General features: G+C 43.6%; 4 protein-coding genes across 4 annotated transcripts; 3 read left to right on the plus strand and 1 right to left on the minus strand.

The window, feature by feature from the left end:
- Window positions 1-581: 581 nt before the first annotated feature.
- On the plus strand, window positions 582-7262 carry Clk (circadian locomoter output cycles kaput protein Clock). The gene is made up of 12 exons (XM_076893627.1): window positions 582-1018; window positions 3644-3688; window positions 3767-3915; window positions 4040-4131; window positions 4353-4557; window positions 4623-4718; window positions 4800-4875; window positions 5098-5336; window positions 5415-5656; window positions 5729-6139; window positions 6521-6694; window positions 6765-7262. Exons 1-12 carry the CDS (start codon window positions 927-929, stop codon window positions 7188-7190), a joined length of 2247 nt encoding a protein of 748 aa, XP_076749742.1. The 5' UTR covers window positions 582-926; the 3' UTR covers window positions 7191-7262.
- A 1205-nt stretch (window positions 7263-8467) lies between these two features.
- On the minus strand, window positions 8468-13098 carry Hn (phenylalanine hydroxylase). The gene is made up of 8 exons (XM_076893593.1): window positions 12927-13098; window positions 10796-10924; window positions 10370-10524; window positions 9735-9917; window positions 9456-9652; window positions 9072-9334; window positions 8748-8977; window positions 8468-8666 (listed from the first exon to the last, which is right to left on the minus strand). Exons 1-8 carry the CDS (start codon window positions 13002-13004, stop codon window positions 8504-8506), a joined length of 1398 nt encoding a protein of 465 aa, XP_076749708.1. The 5' UTR covers window positions 13005-13098; the 3' UTR covers window positions 8468-8503.
- Window positions 13099-14304: 1206 nt separating this feature from the next.
- LOC143422722 (mitochondrial basic amino acids transporter) lies at window positions 14305-16835 on the plus strand. The gene is made up of 4 exons (XM_076893597.1): window positions 14305-14501; window positions 14882-15109; window positions 15392-15519; window positions 15687-16835. Exons 2-4 carry the CDS (start codon window positions 15076-15078, stop codon window positions 16740-16742), a joined length of 1218 nt encoding a protein of 405 aa, XP_076749712.1. The 5' UTR covers window positions 14305-14501; window positions 14882-15075; the 3' UTR covers window positions 16743-16835.
- Window positions 16836-17784: 949 nt separating this feature from the next.
- Window positions 17785-20849, plus strand: Klhl10 (kelch-like protein 10). Its single transcript, XM_076893629.1, has 8 exons — window positions 17785-18011; window positions 18080-18395; window positions 18595-19047; window positions 19161-19330; window positions 19535-19704; window positions 19807-19965; window positions 20061-20265; window positions 20497-20849. Exons 1-8 carry the CDS (start codon window positions 17785-17787, stop codon window positions 20738-20740), a joined length of 1944 nt encoding a protein of 647 aa, XP_076749744.1. The 3' UTR covers window positions 20741-20849.
- The last annotated feature ends 284 nt before the right edge of the window (window positions 20850-21133 follow it).

Raw genomic sequence — 21133 nt, forward strand, 5'->3', positions numbered from 1 at the left:
GTTCACGATCATGTTCGTGGAAAGTTTGCTTGAAGTTAGCCGCGGTTTTGATCGCCTATCAGCGTTCCTGATTCATTCAACACTGGCTCTATCACGCTGCTATCGCGAGGCACACGTAGGAAAGGAAAAAAAGTTGCTACGGTAGACCGTTTACTGTACCATTTTGGAAGCAATTTTGAAAGTGTATTATACGTATACCAACGATGGTTAACATTTTGGATAAATTGCTTTCAAATAGTAATACAAATCTGACTCGACAATTTTCGTCAATTAGCAACAAATCTAAACCAGATGAAACCTAATTAGAATCCAGCTTCTTCTTAGACATTTTCTTATTCCCTGAAGCTAAGGGAAGCTTTTGGTACGTAACACGATCGAAACTATCGTAATTCGTGTATCGAATGCTGCTCGAATGTAACCTCGACTGTAATAATTTAGCGATACAAGAAAACGAAGCTACCAATCACGCCGGCGCATTTAGCAAGACGTCGAACCGATGGGGAATCGTAGTCACGTATCCACGCCGTTTCTATCTTCGAATCGGAGCATGCGTTCTCCGGATCGTGTGCCCGCGGCCGCGTTTTCGCTACTACGGTCGCACGGAATTGAACGCGTGCAACTTCAGACGGTGCACCAGAGCCTTCTCCATTTCCGAGGTCGTGCACAAGCGTCGCGCGTACGTACGGTGTGCACGCAATTCGGCAGGATCGTCACCGTTTAACAGACGATGCCGACGGATTAGCACCGCGGCCAGTGAGACGATCCGTGTGACGGGTGCGGCGTGAGGAAAAAATGCGCGGGTGCTGGCCACGCGAGTGGCACCCGGAGCAACCGTGTACTACGTGGTCGACGACCAGCAGTCAGCAGGGAAAACCGCCAAGGGACGAGGATCAGCCGATCCCAGCCCGCTGATCGACGGCGTGTCCATGACAACACGCGTGCACGATCATACTGACAGCGTACGTGGACCCGGTTACATGGCAAGCTATTCGCGCGGACGATCCTCCCGTCAATCCGAGTGAGTAACACACATCTGCTCCGAGCGAGCGTCGCGCGAGCGTCGATCTGCTTGTTACACATCCGCATCGAGAGCGACGAACGGGTGAGGCGCGCGCGCTTCGATTCCTCGAGGCTCGATCTTTCTCGCTTTTGACCGCTGCCACGAACGGATCGAGGGTCTGACCACGACTACCGCGATCTATCGTGCCTCTTCGAACGTTCCATCGACCGATGCTGCGTGCCGATCCGCGATCCTCCCGGCTGTTATCGCCAATTACTCGGAATCGACACGACGCGCGGCACGTGACCGTCATCGATCGACGCTTCGAATGATCGAGCGTCACCGATTGCAACGATTTATGCAATCGATAGCGTTCGTGTTGCAATTTCGCGAGCGTAACGCGAACGACAGCGCGCGTGTACCGCGTAACGTATATAGTCACGACTAGAAATGATGAAAAAATTCTTCTGCCGTTTGTCCGGGTACGACACTTGTTTCCGTGCTCATGTGGAACAGCGTTGTCTTAACGAATATCGATTGCTGAACCTGTTACACAATAGGCGGGCCGTGTTATTGATTTGATTCTAACTCACATGTTCCTCTCTACCGAGCGAGAAACTTACGAGCAGACGCGATTAAAATTATTATGTCCCGCTGGAAGCATCTGATGCTGGCAATTCGAGTCTGCGCGTGTTTCGATCTATACGTACAGTGCTGGACAAAAGTATTGGCACAGCATGATTGTTATGATAAAAATGCTTATAACTATGAAACAAATTGTTAAAAAGGAAAAATTTGTTTACACGTTTATTTATTTATTATTCTAGATTATTATTTAACAGAAACAGTAATATAAATAAAGTGATATGCGAAATAATAACAAAAACATATTTATTGAGCGTTTTAAGCATGGACAAAAGTATTGGCACAAATGATTGAAAGTACTTAGAAATTAAAAATTAATATTTGGTTGGCCCTCCATTCCTCATGATAACTTCCTTCAATCGTTTTGGCATTGAAGTTACCAATTTTTTTGTAAAATCCGGCTCTATATTGTTCCATTCTTGTAAAATAATAGCTTTTAATTGGTTTTTGTTTGTTATATTATATTTTCTAATTTTTTTTTCTAATTCATTCCAAACATGTTCGATGGGATTCATGTCTGGACTCTGGGGTGGGGTATTTAATGTATGTGCGGTATTGTAAACGATCCATTGTCGTACAATATAGGCAGTATGTTTTGGATCATGGTCTTGTTGAAAATAAAAATCACGCGGGAGATTTAATTTATTAGCACTTTTAAATAAATTTTCCTTTAATATATTTAAATATACATATTTGTCCATAATCTCATCTATGAATACTAATTCGCCAACCCCAGACGCTGCAATGGAACCCCATACCATGACTCCACCTCCTCCATGTTTCACAGTGGCTTGTAAATGTTGTGGATCCATTTCCGTATTTGGCTTTCTCCAAACTAATACTCTGCCATCTGATTTAAATATATTAAATTTAGTTTCATCTGAAAATAATACGTTATTCCAGAATGTGGGATCCTTTTTTATAAATTCTTTTGCAAATTCTTTTCTCATCTTCCGATTCTTCTTGGATATGTATGGTTTCCTTCTTGCGACACACGCAGAATATCCCGCATCTTTTAACACTCTCCGTATAGTTTTCGAACTTACTTCTTTTTTATTTTCTTCATTTAACTTTGCTCTAAGTTGTGATGAGTTTAATTTACAATTTATTTTCACTTCCTTTACAATTTTCCGTTTTTCTCTAACTGTTAACTTTGAGGGACGTCCACTTCGATTCCTACTTTTGAAATCTGATTGATTCTCAAATCGTTTTACGACACTTCTAATAGTGAATCGACTTCTATTAACACTTTTTGCTATTTCACTATAAGATTTTCGCATTTTGTGCAAATTTAATATTATTTTTCTCTCTTCACTTGTAGTTTCTTTCCCTCTTCTTGACATTGTTGCTTGTTATATTTCCTATGTTGCTAATCGACTGAACTTAAGGATGACTGTTAGAAAAAATGACTATCAGGGAATCCCCTACCTATACCATCAAGTGACAATCGGATTTTTTTCGGAGAGATACAACTACACTAAATTTTGTATAATGTGCCAATACTTTTGTCCATGCTTAAAACGCTCAATAAATATGTTTTTGTTATTATTTCGCATATCACTTTATTTATATTACTGTTTCTGTTAAATAATAATCTAGAATAATAAATAAATAAACGTGTAAACAAATTTTTCCTTTTTAACAATTTGTTTCATAGTTATAAGCATTTTTATCATAACAATCATGCTGTGCCAATACTTTTGTCCAGCACTGTATATCTGTAGCCAGAAACGAAAGTATCTGAAGTAAACGCTTCAAATGCTAATTTCCACGTTTTATCGCGCGGATATGCAAGCTCAATTAACCCTCTATAACCTTCGCTGACTTAAAAGTTACACTTTTTATTCCCGCTTGAAACATTTACATTCGACCGCGTTCGACTATTAAAATGTCAATCGGTGGGAATAGAGAGGACGGGTCGAATATCACGATATTTCACGTTAAGCCTCGATTTATCATCTTCTCTTCTTCTAACTGTTCCACGAGTTTTCTGTCCAGTGACACGATGGACGATGACGTCGACGACAAGGACGACACGAAGCGGTGAGCATTCAATTACGAATATTCGTTTGTTGCACGTGCCTCGAACAGACGCCAGTGTCGAGCCTTCTTTCTGTTTAGGAAGTCGCGTAATCTCAGCGAGAAGAAACGGCGTGATCAGTTCAACATGCTCGTGAACGAGCTCGGTAGCATGGTCAGCTCGAATACGAGGAAGATGGACAAGTCGACCGTGTTGAAGTCAACGATACTCTTTCTGAAGAATCACAACGGTATATTCTTCAACGCTTTAGCCTTTGCTGTATCAGAAGACGTCGATATCGATTTCCTTATTAATCTCTAACCGATGATCGTAGTTTCTTCTTGTTATTAATGTCGAGGTTCGAAATGCCGTAGAAATAGCTGTCAGATCGAGAGTGCACGAAATCCAGGAAGATTGGAAACCGTCCTTCCTGTCCAACGAAGAGTTCACGCATTTAATATTGGAGGTATGATTATCGCGCAATGGAACTGTTACTCCGAGCTTGAGGCACTCGTTCGAAAGTAATATCACCGTTGACTAGAAGCTCGACGTCGTCTCTCGATCGGAAAAGCGACTCGACTCGAACTTGCGAGGAGTTGCGCCGCGATCGAGTCGACGCGAATTTCGATGTTACGTTGATCCAAGTTTCCGATGATAAAAACACAAGCGACCTTTCCCCCAATGTAGGCTCTGGACGGTTTTATAATGGTATTTTCTTCAAGCGGGCGCATTTATTATGTGTCCGAAAGCGTCACGTCTTTGCTCGGATACCTCCCGAACGAGCTGGAGAACATGACCATCTACGACATCACCTACGAGGAGGATCAATCCTCTCTGTACAACGTGCTGTTGAGCCCAGCTGGCACGGACGATCGACAAAATATCAAAAAAGGTACGTTCCTTTACGTAAACGTTAATTGCATATTCGATTAAGCATTGTCTCCATTTACATTACAGAGGACCAAATATCTTTCTCCTGTCACATTAAAAGGGGTGGCTTGAACGTCCAAGAAAATCCGATATACGAACTTGTGCAATTCGTCGGATATTTTCGTACGTAATCGACGACACTCCTTGCAACTTTTCATATAAATGTAGCTCCATCGATGTTTATCTGTTACATTTTATTCACAGGTTCCGATATCGATACGGAGATAGACAATTTGCTTCCCAACGCGAAGTTCGAGAATGCAATCGGAATGGACACGAAGTAATTTCTTTATATTAATTTTTATATCGATTCGTTTTACTGGTTGCTCTCTTTTCACTAGCTTGCCTATTGGACTTCGAATAAAATCAATTAGAACAACACGTATCGCGTTTTAGTTTTAAGCCCATTGTTAGATCAGTTCCTATCGATAATGAATCCAAGATCGTCGAAATATTCTCACAAATGGATCTGACCGCGACGATTTCATCCCCGATCTTTCAGATTAGTTTTCGTGGGCACGGGGAGGTTGCAGACGCCGCAGCTGATTCGAGAATTAGCCGTGATGGACAATACAAAGTCGGAGTTCACGTCGCGACACAGCCTCGAATGGAAATTCCTGTTCCTGGATCATCGAGCACCACCCATTATCGGATACCTTCCCTTCGAAGTGTTGGGCACCTCTGGATACGACTATTACCACGTGGACGACTTGGACAAGGTAGTCACGTGCCACGAATCATGTACGTATGAGAATAAACGTGAAACGAGCCTCGCGTGCCATCCTCGCGAACGTTCAACTGTGAAAATTTGATTTACAGTGATGCAGAAGGGTGAAGGAACCTCCTGTTACTACAGATTCCTCACGAAAGGCCAACAGTGGATATGGCTGCAGACTAGATTCTATATCACGTACAATCAGTGGAACTCGAAGCCGGAATTTATCGTTTGCACGCATTACGTTGTCAGTTACATCGACGTGATCAAGGAACTGCGTAAGGAGTCGGATAGCTTTAACAAAGAACAAACTCAAGATACTCTGATGTCGGTGAAGCATCAGCAGGTACGTCTCGACGATCAAACGATCGTCCAGTTGCTCCAAATTGTGGGTCTGCAATATCGATGAATTCCACAGGTGACGACGACGTCCTGCCCGGTTCCACCGACTCAATGGCCCGCTAAATCGTCGAAGATATCGAAATCGATACCATCGAACACCCGATCGCGACATCACGTCGAGAGCTCCGACAGCTCCTCGATGTCGACCTCTCTGCAGAGCTCGCCGCACTCGCAGATAACGCACGTGTCGCGATCGAAAGTCACTTCCGCTACCAGCTCCGTGGCGTCGAAGACGCACGTGTCCCAAATGGATAACAGGCAGCAACAACAGCAGCAGCCACCGTCGCAACCGTTGCTGGAGGTTGATCAGAGCTGCATCAACTTCATTGAGCAAGCGCAGTATGCGACTGTCAATTTGCAGCCTGTGGTCAGTACAGGTTTCACGGCATCTACCGCGTCCGTTATCCCCACACTATCGACATCCGAGGTAACAGAACAATTTGAAGCTACGCCAACCGCAGATACATTTTTTTAAGCAATCTGACGATCTTTCACGCGCGTACCATTCGTACGTACCAGTTTAACTTCGAGTTAACGCCATTTTGTTTCATTCCCACCAAGCGTTGGAACGAAGAACAGATAGAGATTTCGTTCCACTTCACGACTCGCGTAACCACGAGCCCTATGCCGATCGATTCATATTAATTCAGTTCTTTTCTGGATCGTTTTAAATGTCACACATTCCCGCACGCTATATATATATATATATCTCAATTTACATTCTCTGATCTAAAACCGCAGCAAACACTGTGCTATTCTAACTAGCCTGCTAACTATCCAAGACTTGAGCGGTCGGTTATGGTTTCAGATGTTGCATCAGCAGGGTATCGTGATGACACCAGCGCAGAATCAGATTCAAGACGAGTTGCAACGCAAGCACGAGGAACTGCAACAGTTGATCGTGCATCAGCAAGAGGAGCTTCGAAGAGTGTCCGAGCAGCTGTTTATAGCCAGATACGGAATTCTATCCCCGTTACTCAATGCAAGTGTCTCATCTGGTATGCTTGTTTCAATGTCCATCCTCGATTGATCAACTTTTCACGTTCCTCCAGGCCGGCATGCCGTACAACGCGACGAACACGTGCCAACAGATGAACCGATGCAACGCGAACAACTCGAACATTCAATTGCCAACGTCGAACAGCGTGCAAGGTGTGAACGTCCTCTCCTTACCCATCACGGTCCCAGTGCCTATAGTGCCCACGGAATTGTTCTCCCATCCGTTGACGGTCAGTCCGATACCAACGGTACAAGCGACGGGACAAGCTGGCGTCGGCTCGATCATTCAGCAGCCACAGCAACCGCATCAACAGCTGCAGCAGCATCAACAGCCACAGCCGCAGCAGCCACGACCGACACAGCAGAACGGAAACGCGCCGGATCTCGTGCCTTTTCAAATGTGCCCGCATCAACCGGACATACTCTACAACGACATGGAGCCGACAGCGAATCAGCAACAGAGACCGTCGCAAAATTGAAAGAGCAGAGGCACGTTTTTTTCGTCATTCGGTTCTGCATTCCATTGAGAAGCGAAGGAACGAAGGATCGGTTCCGAGTTCGGATGATTCGATCGCTCTCTGTTGGCGGCTCGCGTGAAGGCGACGAGTGCGAGAGAGATACGGAGGGTTTCATGTTTTTATACGTATATACATATATAAGTTGTACAAAGGTCTCTCTAATTAGTACAATGTGAATAATGTCTTCTGTGTTTCGATGATCGAGCTCGTCGGTTTCGATCGAGACCGATTATGGAAACTGGGATTACGATGCTTGTTAAGTGTTCGATTGGAGTTTCGACGAAAGTTTTCGAAGCGGTTTTATTTATTGCTAGCGTTAGTCGTACGAAGGTTCACAGAATGGAGGACGAAGGAGAAATTATGTTGTAGTAATGATGTGTGTAGATATATTTAAGTTTATGTCATTATTATATATATACTTTTCTATTCTTTGCCGATCACGAGAAGAGAGGGTATTCTGATGATTTACACCGGTTTTTTAAGACCAATTGGATAACTTCGAAACGCAAGGAACCAACGATACTATTGTATGTAGTGAACCGTCAAAATGATCTCCGATGTTCGCTATTCGAAATACTCGTCCAATTTGCGTTGAAAAATTGTAACGAGCCGCCTCAGTTGTCTATTTACGAGAAACATTTCTATTTTTTAAGAAAATATTATTCATTCCGCGGATGATGAATAATTACCCCTTGCTATCTTTGGCGTTCGATCTTTCGAACGCTTTATCGAATCGATACATAGGCCAGACAAACGTTCTGGTCGACTACTGGACCACTAAGAGAGGGTGAAATACATTCTTTTCGCAAACAGGGTATATTTATACACGTATGTATATGTACAGTTGACACGAAGAAGAAAAAATAAAATATATTCTCTTTTATATCTGTCGCACAACTACATCGCTCGTACGTGTTCGTAGAGGACCGATGCATCTGTGGATGCAGCATCAGAAGCGATCTATTTTATGGTCATTAGTAGACGAATTATGCGTGTTAATTGCGAAGCAGGATTCGTATACATTTCTACGAATTTAACTAGATCGCGGGAAACGCGTCTGGCCGGCTGTTACGTATTAAGACAATAAAACTTTTCCACGCACGATTGTACAAGATGGTATAAAGAATTTGTGAATCGTACACGCGTGTCGAACGTGCAAATAAAGGTTCCTAGAAAACACCGGAAGTACTGCAGCTACATTGTTACTCGCGTTTTATTTCTATGGAGATTATTCGGGATACGTGACAAATCGGCATCAGGATTACATCGACGCTTTAGTTCTTCAACTTTTTCAAGGCGTCCATCAATATCCGTACTTCTTGATCCACGTTGCAGACGAGACCCTCGATTTGGTGTTTGCTGTCGATTATGTTCACGCTCTGCGTGTATGGGTCGTATCTCACCCCGAACTTCCTTGGGATACTCTCAGCGAATTTTCTAAAGGAACAGACTCGTGATTACTCGCGATATAGAGACGATCGTCAAGAGACTGCCAAGCAGTCGCGTCAGTCCACTCACGTCATTTTCTGCTTGGCGTCCTCGAAATCCTCGGCGACAAAGTACACTGGCTGGTACTCGGTTATCGGATACTTTTGCAACGCTGTCTGTGCCGGCTCGAAGGGTCTCAGTTCCGGTTTCCCGCTGAGGCAGTACTCGAGTTCGCCGAAGGAGGACAGCAGTCCAGCGCCGTACGCTTTCAGCTCGCCATTTTGTCGACAAATACCGTATTCAACCGTGAACCAGAAACACTGAAGCCAATTTTCTAAATCTTCACTGCGTTCTTTTTTGTATCGTTACGGCGAGTCGTAGCGTAGAAGTGGAAAGAGGTGTCGATCGACTTACCGTGGCCAATTTCTCGATGTACTCGTCTGGAGCACCGAGGGACGCGAGACCAACGACCTGGCAGAATTGGGCGAACGACGGATCGGCGAACAGGGGCACGTGTCCCAATACTTCGTGACATACGTCTGGTTCAGGCGTGTACAATGGCTTACTGCTATGCCTGATATACTGCGTCGAGTGGAACACTCTGAATGCTAAGCCAGCCAAAAAGTCACGCGATGAAAGTAGACCAGCAACTGGGCGAAGCGTGAAACCAGTGGAATCTAATTTACATAATATTTTTTAAAGATTAGTCTCTCTCCCTCTCTCGAGAATTTGAAATACCTCTGTATTTAAGACAGCATCTAGATTTTAGATCGCGCGTTAAGAAAATGGCTGTGATACCTCTTAAGAAGTTCGAAATATCCTCCAGTTGCGGAATATTGTCCTCTCTGTAGCCGCAGTTTTCGATGAGCAACGGGAACACGTGATTATGCTCCTGACAGGCGTACTTTGGGTAGAGTTTCGTCAAATTCCTGAATACTACACCCCACGTCTTCGTCTCTTCTTCCGTGTACTCCACCCTCGGTATTGGTTGACCGCTGACAGGCGATATCACAGGATTATCAGAGAGAAGTATCGTTTCGAGGAGCGCGTATGGTGTTACCAAGAATCAGGACTCACTGTTTGTAATTGTAAGCTAAATCAGCGAAGTATTTGCGTCTGCTGCGGTAAACGGGATCCGTGAATCCGGGATGATCGCTGTCCAACTCTGACCCGTAGGAGAGGATTTGATTCGCGAATTTGTCGAGATCTCTGATTCTTCGCGGGAACCATGGCACTGTTCCCATGTTATCTTTGTGATTTCTGCGAATACCAATCACGATCAATGATAGACCTTCTCGCGATAAGATGTAGAGCGCAGCGACTAAATCCGCGCATTGAACCGAGCGTGGAGGCATAAAATCTCTTTTATTCGTATACCAAGGACACAACCATTACCCGATTTCCTTGTCAAATAAACAGTCTACAGATGCGTGACTAATTCTGCTCCAATTATGGTGGCGATTATCGAAATACTTTTAAACTGCTAGTTTTTAACTTTGTGAAAAAAAATAGTACATCGTTTTATTAAAGCCTAGAAATCGAAGTTGTTTCTCGTTTCAAGCAGACTTTCGAAAATTTTGATCGCCGCTCGTTTTCTCGAGTCTTTCCAGAGGGATGCTTCCTCGTTGCAACAAAGGAAACGCGTGCTTGGTATACGCTTAACGTACGATTCAACTACCAGCGAATCAGCTACAATCTGGCCATCGAGTTACCTTGAAATGATTGAGAAATAGCTCGACTGTTTTTGCAAATTCTCAATCAACATTCCAAGGTTTCCACCGGGCGCGCATTCCACCATGAACTCGTACACGTTCGCCTTGCGATGGGAGCTTCTGGATTCGATGTGCAACAGATTTACTTCGTGTTCCTAAAAATGAAATCGTCCAGGTTAGACTGCCGTGAGTGAAATCGCGCAAAAAGCGATCGTGAAACTTTCTACGCGCGATCACATCGAGCGGATTGCCTTCTTCCGTTCGCGAAATAAAAACTGACGGGAAATTTCAATTTCACCACTCGATTTTATTGCTCGCTTTAGCAACAGTTTTACTATATTTGATGTCTATTGTAAAGAGTTAATTAGGAAACGTTTACGAGGAGAGTAGGGGTTTAGATTAATCGTACTGTTTCCGTGTACTCACAGCGAAAAGCTTTAGATACGATCCCAATGTTCCGACTGTATCCTTCTCTATGGGTGAGAAGATTAGGCAGGTGCTCTTCGCCGAGTCTCTGCCCTCTTTGATGTAGTTCCCACCGTGCATCAATTTTGGCTTTTGAAAATCAGAGCATTTAATCAGTAAAGTATCTTCGTAATTCATTCGAATTGCAAACAATAATATTTATGTGGTACAAGTTCAATATTACGCTATAACTATTTCTGGCAATAAAAAAGCGATATCAGTTCGGAAACAATGAAGTGAAAAAATGAAACAACGGACCAATTACGAATAGCCTCGATGCTTACATCGTGCATCATTGATAAAGTTTCGCCGTAGTCCCTACGCACAAGTGAAGAAAATTTTTCGCACGCGAGCCACGCGACCGTTTTATACCCCTCGGACAGGTTTGCGGACACTACCACGTATTAACTCGTCACAGCTCTACTTTATAAAGGCACCACCGACCCCCTCTTCCATCTACTGATTTTAACATTTTCCTGCTGCAGAAAATGCAAACATTCTACGATAAAACCGCAAACCGTCCCTCCTGTTGGAGGACGCTCTAAACGTTGCGTCGTGGGCTAAAAGAAATGGAATCATGCGATGTGTTTCCTTAACACGCAAATTTCACCAAGTTTGCATCAGACTACGGAGGCAACTATCAAGGACGGCTTCACCGATCGTAATTTTCTGTTCGAAAATCACAATTGATACGAAGACGATCGCTTGGGTGTTCAAGCTGATCGAAAATTGGAGTGCGTACGAATTTTTCTAACATAAAAATACTAATTCCTTTATTATCCTTTCGATTGTGAATAAAGAAACTTGTGATTTAAGAATCAGAATGGGGAACAGGGTGACGAAGCATTGTTATATTCCAAATAAAAAAAAAAGAACGAAGCATCTTCGATTTGTACAATTTATCGTTGACAGTGAGAGCAGTATCACTCTGCGATTGAAGTGATATTTACTTTTTTTAAACTAATCTATACCCTGTGAAACATGTATAAAAGGATACGTATACATATATATTCCTATTGCATGGACACCTGTCTTGTAATTGCAGTCGACATTGTGCATTCATCTTAACTGTTACATAATAATACACCGATATGGAAATAAAAATAGCATTCCACACGTATTTCTCAATTTTCCAGACCAGTTATCACGGCGATAACTTTTTTCTATGGTTTTACATCAGCGAAGCCGCTTGGGCGGTTCAGACCGTCTCATCTTCTCAGAAAAGAATTTTTCTATTTACATTCTGTCGTGCCATCAAAAGTGAGAGATACATTTCTGGAACAGAGCTACCGAGACAACCTGTGCATTTTAATGTTTCCCTTTCTCTTTCGTAGGAACAGGTTTCTCAATCAGTCACGGGAAGTATAATGCGAGGGATCATTTTTGTGTTACCTGTGTACATTGTTCGATGCAATGATCGATAGAACAAGGACGATTAAATTAATAGCGGATGTAATTTAATTTTTTAGAACTTCTACTTCTGTCCTTCTACTGGTTAGCAATAAAATGACTGTGACTGTGTTTGCAACCGTTTAGATGGCTGTATCTGACTGCTATCGCTTTTATTTAAGCGATCACTAATACGCGTCCGTGCTAGCCCGCCAACAGGACCAGGATCATGTTTTTACATCGATGTTACGTTTCGTATCACAGATTTTTTTTTATAAATTTAAAATTACAAATGAATATCTATATATAAATAATATGTGTGATGCAAACGTATATTCCGTTCTGATAATCGCTGGCGCTATCGTTCTTTACAACCCCCTCACAGATACGGAGTCAGCTCTGTCAGAATTCTTTTTATTCTTCAAATTTAAAATCACTTTAGAAAAAAGCGACAGCATCTATGAAGCTGCCGCTAAAATGCAAAGTAACGTATAATGAAAGTTCTGTTTCTTTTTAATAACAAAAAAATTGTACCAAGAAACTATATAGAGCATAATTCATTACAAGCAGATATAATACGAATGTTAACTTTATCCAGTATATATCGTTCATCAAGTTATTTCTCACAATCTTCTATTCTTTCGTTTTCGATGAAACTACAATTCTTTTAGAGCTAGAAATTATTTTCGGAATTTTCTCTTACCTTGTCAGGGGGTGAAGTGATAGGCGCGTCTTTTTTAAGGTGGCCCGTTCGAGGTATCATTATTGGTTTCGTGTCCATTTTTGGCGGAGCTACTGATAGAACTACGAAGGGGGTTGAACGTGATCGAAATGTATTTGACGATTTTCACAAGGCGAGCGTCTTGATTGAACTGGTTCATATGCCGTCGCGCAGGCCAGTTTTAATGAGATGTCGCCACAGTTTTATTCAGAACATTCCTGTTTATCAGAATAAAATTGCACATTTATGCAAACTTCCTGCAGGATCGTACCTGCAGAGCAGGCTGTAATAAAAATGTATCTGGTCTCTATGCTAATTGATTTGCTATGAAAATATTTTGTCTGCTTAGGCGTGAGGTGGAACTCGTGCTCGAGAAAACCAGTTACTTACTATACCTTTGTTGCAGCACCGATTTTCTCGAAGTACATTTGCAATCGTGATATCAATCTCATCTAAACCAGTTTTTAATATACGAGCACTGCGTTTTAAAATTCGTTTGAGAACAAACATACGAGGAGGAATTAATAATTTGTTACAAACGCGTTCAATGTTTACATGGAACTTATCGGTCCACGTTAGTAGAACGCATAAAATATTAAAAGGATATTGTTTACTACGAACGATTGCTACGACGAAATCATTTTTCAAATAGCTTTCTTCGCAAAAGCGCACACTATTTAATTTTCTATTTGACAAACATATTACGAATGGGAAAGTACGAACGAATGGTGAATGGGGAAATACGAACAAATGGGGAATGGGGAAGTACAGTCTTTCAGAGTTACCTCAGAACGTGTTTTTTTGCAAGAAACGTCGTGTGACCATATGTTGCAAAAATGTAGCAAACATGAGGCTCCATAACCCGATAAATTTTACATACTTTTATTTTTTCCTAAAATTTGTAAAATTCAAAGAATCGCAAGCATCCGATAGGAAAATAAGAAATCGTACGCCATCGTTTCATTCAAAAATGTAAATCTGCAATTAATTGAGTCGACAGCAGACATATTTAAAAATTCCCTCTCCATTAATTACCCGTTCAGTATCGATCGCTATGTTTAACATTGTCCGTTTCTCAACGTAACGACAAATAAACTGGCGGCGATGCAAAAAAAAAGCACGAGTAACTGTTTACCATTCGTAATCATTTAATTGGACGACGTAAAAAAGGGCAGCTATCAGCGAGTGACCCTCTGGCGGGTCGTGCGTGGCGATAGATCGCATGAAATTGCCCGAATGTGGTTAACATTGTTGCTGCAACAGAATCGAAACGTTGGTATTGGTACACCAATAAATCGCTGATAATGCATGCGTGATCTTTGCACCGAGAAACGGACAGAATTTTTAGAACAGCTAGTTAGTCCAAGTGGGAAATTCTACTCGATCGCGAGAGTATGGAAGAAGCTTGTTGTTGCTCGACGTTCGGCTATTTTTAATTGAAAAATAAGAAAAGAAAGAGGGACGAGAAACGGTTAAGTGCATCGAAGTATCAAGGGAAAGGGATTAAAACGCAGGCTGGTTCGGCTCTCTGGAGATGTAGCGATGCCTTACCACTCGGCAAGTATTAAATCGGCGCAAACGCTTCTTGCCGCCATTTTGTGGAGACCATCTTTCATCGTGTCTCGCTTCACGTTTCAAATATTTGTTCTTTCCAACGTTGGACCGCTAAATTCCACCGTAGCGTTCTCGAACGGTAGATTATCATTAAAAGATTATTAAATTAAACTTGTTTAGAGACGTCTCCGCCATTTTCCCCTCTTCTCTTCCACGAGATGACAAAGTAAAATGTAAAACGTTGGAAAGATCATTCTCTATCTCAAATTCAGATGCTACGCCATTTTAGATAACATTGTATTCCTTTATGTTTCTTTCGGAACGATTAAAATTCAGCTGAAGCTCGAGGAACGAATGATTTCTGATCGAAAGTTGCGTTACAGACCCAAGTACGACAGAAGTGTGATCGATCTTACATGGATTCCATTTTCCCTATCGTGAGAACGGACCGATTTTCGACTTGCGCCTGCATCAATGCACCCCTGACGAACGCGACACAGAGATTCCACGAGGGCAATAACGTGCAGGACTCGCGATCACCTTACGGCTGGAAGAAACGGGTAGGAATTAAACGAAGATGGCTCTCGACTTTCTCGCCGGATGCCTCGGAGGTAGATAATTCATTTTTAACTCGTTCAAAACTATCAGACACTGCCCTCGAGCAGACACTGAAAACAATGTATAATCATCCTCGCGTTCATTTACTTTTAAACGAGCCGCGAACGTTATCGCGTAAGAAAAACATCTTCACAATGTCCCCGCTGATAAGCGACTCAATCTCGTTCGATTAAACGTAATCTGTACAGAAAACGCGATAATCGCACGATCCCCGTACGATTTCCGAGCGACCTCGTTCGATCTCGCAATTACTCGATGTTAAAAATGAATTTCAGGTTGCGCCGGTATTATGGTGGGATATCCTCTGGACACCATCAAAGTCCACATGCAAACGCAAGACTATCGGAATCCAAAGTACAAGGGCAACTGGCATTGCTTCCGAACGATACTCGCGAAAGAATCGGTACTTCGACGTAAACTGTTCTCAGATATCGCGCTTCAAAGAAGAAGGACCCTTTTGTCTTTCGCTGTAGACGACGTTCTAGATCGTCAACTCGCGTTACGAGACTATGATCGACGCAGGTAAGGGACTCAGACGAATATCGTTGGTAACGCGATTGATTTTTTTAGGTAGCAGGTCTTTACCGGGGAATGTCGTCCCCAGTGGCCGGCGTGGCAGTGGTGAACGCCATCATCTTTGGCGTCTACGGTGAAACCCAAAGGCGCGTAACCGACCCTGCCTCTTTGTCCTCCCACTTCGTCGCTGGCAGCTTGGCTGGGATCGCCCAAAGTCCCATCTGCAGTCCCATCGAGCTAGCAAAGACTCGCATGCAGCTGCGAACGACAGCTTCGAACTTCTCCGGGCCCCTGGACTGTCTGAGGCACACGTACAGACACGAGGGGTACCGCGGTGTGTTCAAAGGTTTAGGCGTAACATTTCTGAGAGAGACGCCCAGTTTTGGCGTCTACTTCCTCGCGTACGAGGCGTTGACCAGGACTTCGGACGGCAGGCCAGTTACAACGCCGTGCATGCTGTTAGCCGGTGGACTGGCTGGCACCGCTTCCTGGGTGGTCTCTTACCCTCTCGACGTGGTCAAATCCCGGATCCAAGCGGACGGGAATCGCTACGCAGGCGTGGTCGACTGTCTGACACGATCTGTGAAAGCGGAAGGATACTCGTGTTTGTACAAGGGTCTGAGTTCGACGATCATTCGAGCGTTCCCCACGAACGCCGTCACGTTCACCGTGGTCGCGTGGACTTTCCGTCTGTTCGGACAGGAAGGTGCTGGATTAGCTAAAGCAGAGGAGAGGTCCAAGATGGCGGAGTCCATCAGAGATATATCCGAGACACGCGAACCGTTTCTCGGTAAATGGAACAGTTTTCTAGCGAGTGCATCGCAGAACGTGATGGTTCATAGGTTGCACTATTCCACGTTGTCGATGGTAACAGCTAGTTTCAAGGAACTGAGGTTCGGCGGTTCTGCTGGGAGCAAGGGTGGCGACAGAGGGTGGATAAAGGAGGGGAACAAGTGTTGCGAGCAAACGCGAGGTGACAAATGCGGTGGTGAGGAGGCTGAAAAATCGAAGGCGTCGAGGGAGGACGTTGAGGAGGATTGCGGTGAGGTGAAAGTGGAGAGGACCGTTGTTGGCCAGACGGTGAACGCGGTTTCGATGGTTCTCGCGTGAGGTATTCCGAGTCTGAGCTTTAGCGAACTTTGGCTGAGCTTTTTCAATCAGGCTATTGAATGATCCGAGTGTAATACGATCGAAATGATTCCATTTTATATATAATGTATTTACTTATAAGAAATTATTGTAGCGAGTTACATTACTTATTAAATGTAGTGCCTATAAAGTTTTAGAATTCTTCCGCTCTTTTATTCTGCTTGATTAAATTTATTCTGATTAACTGATATAAAGTGACAAAATGCAACAAGAATACTGTACGCATTTCAATGTGTTCGCGGAAATCCTGTTCTGGATTAACAATCTGTTTTTATTAACAATCTACGATTTCAACCCACGTACGAACAAACCGTCATGAATCTTGCCATCGAAGTGCTCATTTGTTAAAGGACAGTCCTAGACTGAACGGCGGACATGTAAGACCTATGTCACAGCCAGAGACGACATTTACTCTCTTTTAAAATCACACAAAATAGTTCGTATCTGTCTGCCACCCATCTCCTCCGCTCCACCCCGGAATCGTGTCCCCTTTTTTAAAAATCTCCGTCGTGCAACAACCGGTCTTCAAGTCCGTCCGTCCACGTGTCAGAATCCCTTTTGAAGCACACGAAATTCCAAGGCGTGTAAATACCAATCCAGCGTCGTACTCGATCGACAATTAGAATAGCAAAAACTCCGCGGGGACCGTATTTTCAAGAGTAAAAGTCAACGGTATCGAATTGATCGAAATCATTGACACACGCGGGAAACTCTAACCTCTTGGACGATTTGAAAATTACCAAAGTCGCAAGTGACGCGTGATCGTTTGTTCCGCAGGTATGTGTTGGAAATAAGGAAATTTCAATTTAATTTTCGATAATATGAAACACACACTGTCACCGCTGCTAAACCATTGTTTACGTAAATTAACAAACGATATTGTTAACAGCTAAGATAATTTCTACGACTAGAAAAATTTCAAGTGCCGAGTAGTTGACTTCTCTTCACGTTTGTCACCGCGGATCCATCAGATTCGTGTCTTCGGGTTCGAAGGAAACTTGATATGGATGTAGACCCAACCGACAATAGCAAAGACTTCGATTTATCCGAAACGAACACCCAGCGTTTGATTGCCGAGAGCAGTGGTCGATGTATGAGCACGCAAGCGATGCAATCGCTCTACGACTTCCGACAGAACAACCTTCTCTGCGACGCCGTTCTGAGACTCGAAGATGGCGGCGTATTTCCAATTCACCGAGCCATTCTGTCAGCTTGCAGCCCCTACTTCAGGTTTAAATCGAACACCGACACATTCTGCTCACGATTCGATCGCAACTCGTACTTTGTATCGCTCGCAGAACTCTGTTCACAACCACGCTGCATTCGCGCGAGAAAACGGACGTTCTTTTACCGGGTGTCACCAGCAACATGATGAACCTGCTCCTCGAGTACGCCTACCTTCGATCGATAAGCGTGAACAACGAAAACGTCTGCCAGCTGTTGGTCACCGCCGATTACCTCAACATTTTGGGCGTCCTCGACTTCTGCTGCGAGTACCTGAAGCAGAATCTGGCGCCGGAGAACTGCATCAGCGTGATGAGATTCGCGCGGGAACACTTTTGCAAGGGACTGGAGAACAGCGCGTACCGTTACGTCATGAGACATTTCGTCCAGGTCATTCCGCTTTCATCGTTCTTTCGTTTGCCTCTTGCGTAATCCACGATCGTGGTTTCAAGCGAGTCTCGAGCGCTTTCATTTATCATTGCAAAATACACCGACCATCCGTTCGAAATGGCGTCGTGCGAGCGTCACATCTTAAATGACGTAACAGAATTCTACTAAACGTTTAACACACACGGGATACACGATACAGGTAGCCCAGCGTAGCGAGGAAATCCTTGAATTACCGATCGAAGAGCTAACCACGCTAATTGGAGCGGACGAGCTGAACGTGAAGAGCGAGGACGCGGTGTGGGAGCTGGTATTGAAGTGGATCGATTACGATCCTCAATCTCGGAAGGATTACATCGTCGATCTGATGAAGAACATTCGACTCGGCCTATTGGACACGCAGTTCTTCCTGGAGAACGTCAAGGACCATCCGTATGTTACCGGAAACGACGCCTGCCGACCCATCATCATCGAGACGTTAAAATTCTTGTACGATTTGGAAATTATCACGCAAAAAGACGGGGAGGTACCAACGCCGAAAATAGCACGACCGAGAGTACCACACGAGATACTATTCGCTGTTGGCGGATGGAGTGGCAGAAGCCCTACAAATTTCATAGAGACCTACGACACCAGGGCGGATCGATGGATCAAGGTGAACATCGTTACGCGAAGCGTTCGCCATTGTTTCCTTCTTTCTTTTTTTCTTCTTTATTTTTCAACGATTTTGAAAATCATGTCTGATCGAAAACTTTCGCGTTTCGAAAGGTGGAAGAGGTGGACCCGATCGGGCCACGCGCCTACCACGGAACCGCGGTGGTCGGTTTTAACATTTACGTGATCGGCGGGTTCGACGGCGCGGATTATTTCAATAGCTGTCGCTGCTTCAACGCTGTTACTAAAGTTTGGAGAGAAATAGCCCCGATGAACGCCAGAAGGTTAAATGGATGAAAAGTTTCTTTAAACATAAGTATAAAACACCTGATCCCTTTCGAAGTAGGTATTGCAAGCTAAAAATACGTACTAATTGTGATAGCCACGAGAACACGATAAAACTCTTTGGTTCTAAACGCAAAGTTTCTCTTGTAAACTCACTGTAAGATCATGAACCGATTTTCGATCGAAGTTGTCTCGAATCTTAGGTGTTACGTTAGCGTAGCGGTGCTGAACGATCTGATTTACGCGATGGGAGGATACGATGGTTATTATCGACAAAGCACAGCGGAACGTTACAATTATAAGACGAACCAGTGGTCCCTGATAGCGCCCATGAACTGCCAAAGATCGGATGCCAGTGCAACTACTTTAAACGGTATCATTCGTATCCGATACTATGAAATGTCGTGGAACCAACGACGAGGACTGCGTCAATGATTCGAATACTGAATCGAGTTATACTTTTTTTACATGGTAGACAAAATTTACATTACTGGTGGATTCAATGGCCACGAATGCTTGAACTCAGCCGAGGTGTACGATCCAGAGACCAATCAATGGACGATGATAGCTCCAATGAGATCGCGCAGGAGTGGAGTGTGCTGTATAGCTTATCACAACCACGTATACGTTATTGGTAATAATTGTGACGTTTTATTCCGGTTGAACAGCCTCCCATCAAAGTCTTAGACTCCTCTTCTAATCGAGCCTGTTGGCAAACCTTTCGACTAGGCGGTTTCAATGGAATATCGAGAATGTGCAGCGGCGAAAAGTACAATCCTACGACAGATGTTTGGACGTCGATTCCAGATATGTACAATTCGCGCAGTAACTTCGCCATCGAAGTAATCGATGACATGATATTCGCTATCGGTGGATTCAACGGTGTCACCACGATCTATCATGTCGAATGTTACGATGAGAAAACGAACGAATGGTAAATCTCAAGAGTAACTGGAATCCTATTCTATATATTTTATTTCTGCTTAGGGGCGGTGGTCGTCACAGAACGACCACACCCACGTATGCAGATTGGTATAAACAATGAAACCTAGCTCACGTAGTATGCAAATTATTAGCTTATCATTAACGTCAATACGTAATTACTGACGAACTATGAGCTAATCGTATTTAATATCTAATAGATTTTGTTGTACCCTTTGCATAGGTACGAAGCGACAGACATGAACGTTTATCGTTCCGCGCTCTCAGCCTGCGTGATAATGGGTTTGCCAAACGTGAACGATTATATTCACAAACACCGCGAACGGCTGATGGAAGAGAAACGGCAAAAATTGTTAGCGTTGGAGGTGCATCGCAGCCAGCATCAACATCAGCAGGATCAGATGCAGCAGAACAGCGAGAATTCGATGAACAACGAGACACCCGCGTCGCCTCAAACGGACAGCTGAACGGGGAGAACAATGAATGTTCAAAGCGATTAATCAGTCTACGGTCATGTTCGATGGAAAATGTTAGCACAATTGGTGGCATTCGTACCGACAGGAACATCTGAAAATTCTCGATCGACCTACGCGAACCGGTTAAAAATTCAACTAACTTTCTTTTCATCGTGATCGTAGTCTCGTCTTTAAATCTCGAACAACAGGGTAAATCGTCAAAGAGATAGAAAAACGAATCGACGATGAGACGTTCGTATAGAGTCGGAAAATAATATCCTGCGATTAACAGTGCAGAAAAGTGGACAGATTTTTAACGAACCATCGACACATTTTGTTAAGCGGGATAATACTTTCAGATTCGTATTTACTTGAATTTGTTAAACGGAATATGTTTTATTTACT

The sequence above is a fragment of the Xylocopa sonorina genome, chromosome 4 (assembly GCF_050948175.1).
Source record: "Xylocopa sonorina isolate GNS202 chromosome 4, iyXylSono1_principal, whole genome shotgun sequence".
In the NCBI taxonomy this organism is placed as follows: Eukaryota; Metazoa; Arthropoda; class Insecta; order Hymenoptera; family Apidae; genus Xylocopa; species Xylocopa sonorina.